Source organism: Belonocnema kinseyi, chromosome 10 (genome assembly GCF_010883055.1).
Source record: "Belonocnema kinseyi isolate 2016_QV_RU_SX_M_011 chromosome 10, B_treatae_v1, whole genome shotgun sequence".
In the NCBI taxonomy this organism is placed as follows: Eukaryota; Metazoa; Arthropoda; class Insecta; order Hymenoptera; family Cynipidae; genus Belonocnema; species Belonocnema kinseyi.
Genome location: NC_046666.1, coordinates 94,090,360 through 94,094,205, shown reverse-complemented (window position 1 = coordinate 94,094,205; position 3,846 = coordinate 94,090,360). Strand labels below are relative to the sequence as shown.

At 33.9% G+C, this 3,846-nt stretch overlaps 1 protein-coding gene across 1 annotated transcript in view; it reads left to right on the top strand.

Annotated features, from left to right (window-relative positions):
• The window catches only part of LOC117182046 (probable ATP-dependent RNA helicase DDX47), a 15,265-nt gene extending 14,043 nt beyond the window's left edge, over positions 1-1,222 (top strand). Inside the window, exon 8 of the mRNA XM_033375070.1 lies at positions 898-1,222. Coding sequence (XP_033230961.1) covers positions 898-1,050 — 153 coding nt within the window. The 3' untranslated portion in view covers positions 1,051-1,222. The remainder of the gene's footprint in view (positions 1-897) is intronic.
• Positions 1,223-3,846: the final 2,624 nt, after the last annotated feature.

Sequence of the window (3,846 nt, the reverse complement as noted above, 5' to 3'; positions counted from 1 at the left end):
GATAAAAAAAAATACGTGTCTCTTATTTTTCGATGTACTACAACATATTGCAGTTTCATCAAAATCGGTGAGGGACACCTGGGATAGTTTCCTTGTCAGTAATATACTATTAACATTATGAAATTTTCGAGAAAAACAACGATGATGGAAAAAAACAGTTTTTGGGACATTTTTGCATTTTGTCCGCCATTTTGGAAGAAAAAACATTTATATATATATATATACATTTTTTGTCAAAGTTTAAGAATTTTGTGCACCGATGGTTGAAGTAATTTTAAGATATTACGCGTTTTATATCTGAAAAAAAAATTATAAAAATAAAAAATCAAACATTTTTTACTATTTTTGTATGCAAAAATCGACATATTTAATTTTGAAGTCAAAATATCCTAATTTTGACGACGGATTCGAATTTAGCTCACCCAAAAACATAAGGAACAATACTTTTGATCTATTTATTGTTTTGTTATACCCATCAATTTTGCGGTCAAACTCATGTTATAAAATTGATAGCTTTGGTCTTTAATGGTTTAACAGAGAGTATCTCCAATTGCTGTTTTGACAGAGTTCCGACCTTCGGCGTGTCCCATTAAAAATGATGTAAAACTCCAATGATCTTAACCTGTAGGATATGACCCCTTTATTTAGTACTTAAAATTAAATTGAGGCTTTGGATGGAAGAAGGGCACATTGGCCCATATGCCCTTTTTCCGTAAATCATGTTAAACGACGTAGGCATGGATTTACATATATCATATAAAGGATATTTTTAAATTCGCATGTTTACGTGAGTTCTAAACACGCTACTTTGGCTTATGTGGCCTTCTTCCATCCAAGGCCTCAATTTTTGTGGCTATTTCAAAAGAGAATTGATTAAAGTTACATGACATTTTTCAGCAACTGAAAGATATGGAAGAGAGTAAAAAGGGCGGAAAGAGGAAGAAGAACCAAGATGATGACGAGGATGACGATACAGAACAATCATTCGGAGTCAGGAAGCGGTTGAAAGGTAATAAAGGAAACGGATTTGGAAAAGGTAAAAAGAGTTGAAAATGTAATGACGGTATTAATTAAAATATCGTTTAGCACAAATCAGTGTCATTTAGAGAATCACCAATCATCTTATCATGAAAAATATGCAATTCCTTGCATACTATATTTGTAAATTGTTCTTTAACTCTTTATTTCCAATAAATACAAATCACACAAAATGTCTCTAAAATTCGAGTAATAGTATTTTATTTCGAGGTAAATATCATATGGACGCGCGTATGGTGCTGCAAGTAGCAGATTTATCAGAGTTGTAAAAATAAACACAAAATCTCTAAGAAGCTGGAAGTCGGAGTTCGAGCTGAAAAATTTGTATAGTAAAATGTTCTGTTAAAGTGCATTTTCTTTTAAACATTTAAAACAGTTTATTTCTCTTCCCACATTCATTACATAATAAAGAACGATCTCTTTAAGAAATCTTAAATTAAATATGAGCACTCGTATTGGATTTTCACATTGTGTCTTTTATACATCAATTAGTTTTTTCCTCCGAATTTTAAATTTTAACCAAGGTCTGGTCATGAGACAAGACTATTCTCGAAACGTGACCATAAGCTTTTTACCCGGAAAATATTTTCAAAAATGGGAACCCTTCAATAAAGTTTTTAGATATTTTTACTTGTGGTTGAACCTGCCACCAAATATTGAAAAGTGCATGACTAAATTAAAGTTTTCAATTTAAAAAAGCATACAGTTTTTAACCGACTCTTCTTAATTTTATAGCACAAAATATTTAAAAATTCGTAATGAATCAAAGAAACCCAAAAGAAGTTGACGCCTCGGATTGCTACTTGTGTTGCAGGCCGACCATACTCCTTTTATGATTATGATCCGTCAATCTTATTTCTATTTCTGCCCACTTGTCTCATTTCTTGATGAAGGGAGACTGCTGAATAACACTCTAAATCACTTAGCCAATTAAATTCGGAAGTTACACGCTTTATCGAAATTCTGATAATAAGTAATAGTAAGCAGACTAATCTGTTTGTTACGAAAGCGTGGAAACTCTTTGGGGAATAGTCGGGAGAACTTCCCCATGACTGTCCTGTAAGAAGGCTTTAATAGAGAATTAAGATTTTACACTTCAACGTAAATGTGGGAATATTCTACATTTTCAAATACGCGATTTCTTTTTGGCGAAATGCACAACGTATTCAATAGATTATCACTGAAATTAATTATTTTTCATTTCCCAGCGACCATCACACCTGTCAGACTTGTTTTTAATTCTCTGCAAATGGATATACCTTACCGATAGAAATCTCTGAATATTCACTAAAGATTCTCAGGCTCAGAGAAGCTTAAGAGAACATTCTCCGCCGGCACTCAGGTAGATATTCTAAAAGATCCAGGTAGCTTGCTTAAATGGTATGAAGGCTTTAAAATGTCTTTCGAAATTGAAATAAGAATTCGATCAGAAATAACAAGCAGAGAGGCTATCTCAGTAGAGTAGCCGACACTCACTAAGGGTCCTTTGTTAAGATTTCGGATTAAAAATTAGAAATAGATTTCCTTTAATTGCAAAGTTAACAGCCTAAAATATACACACTGCATACGGACGTAAGTGCCAAATTTTCGAAAATCGGTTTATTGGTTTGAACTATTTGTTTCCCCCTAACCTGTGTCCCTGTAGAAGATTTTGGTCCAGATCGATCAGAAAGTAGGTCTCGGAAAAAAAGTCTTGAGTGCATACGGGCGTAAGTGCCACGATGCTTGCTGGCGTAAGTGCCATGCTTAATAATGTGGTGTCACGGCTTCGTTATTTTTTTCATAGCACGTGTCGAGTCTGATTTTTTGAAGTTTATCCGTCAATAATTATGAATTCTTGGAAAGAAATAGTACCTCGAAACATTTTTGCATTTTTTGTTTAAAATTATTTGCGTGAAAGTTACACAGTTTTTTAGTTCTCCTGTTAAATTCGGATTTTGGCACTCACGCCCGTATGCAGTATGCATACGTATTAAAAATACAATTTAAAAAGGGACTCGGCTTGGTGGCGGTTAACTACTGTGAATAAATCTTCCCGTCCGGTATGTGACAAATACAATATGTCGACCCTGCAGATAGCCTGTAACAGGCCAAGCTTTTCCACCAGAGAATATTTTGAGATTTTTTATCCGTAGGATAGTCAATTTATTTCATTTCTTCTAATCGTCGTTGATCATAACAGTTCTGAGAGTTATTTTGAATTCCATAAAAGCGTTTTTATTTTCAACTTTATTCAATTCCTTTGGATCTCCTGACTACAATATTCGACACTAATGTCTTACTTCCGGTTCGTTGTTTCGTTCCAAAATCCGTTGACTTTCTAAGTAAATGTTCAGTTGTTTTTGTTAGTCGATGGTGTAAAACCTATAGAAAGTCAGCAGATTTTAGAAAAGAACAAAAAACCGAAAGTAAGGCATTAGAGTGTAATACTATGTATTACTTTGTGGGATGAAGTTTCACGATCAATCATCCCGAGCGTGGCGCTAGTGCTCGATATGTATGGCAGCAAAAGGGTGTGGACAATCATATTATGACGAATGAAATTAAACAATAAATATTGCCGTGCATTACGAATACGAGCGCTGAACTCGGAAAGTTTCAGCAATGTGAAACTTCGTCCGCAAACTTTCTTGTTTTTCGTGAAGTTCAATTGCACTGCTGATCGAAATCAAAATACACACATTTCACTCAAATAACGTTTATTTGAATTAATAACATAATTTAATGTTCACAAACCACAGACGGTTAATACTTCGTGGAGTTTCTCACTAAACTTAAAGATAGCAGTTAAAATTTAATGTGCATAGA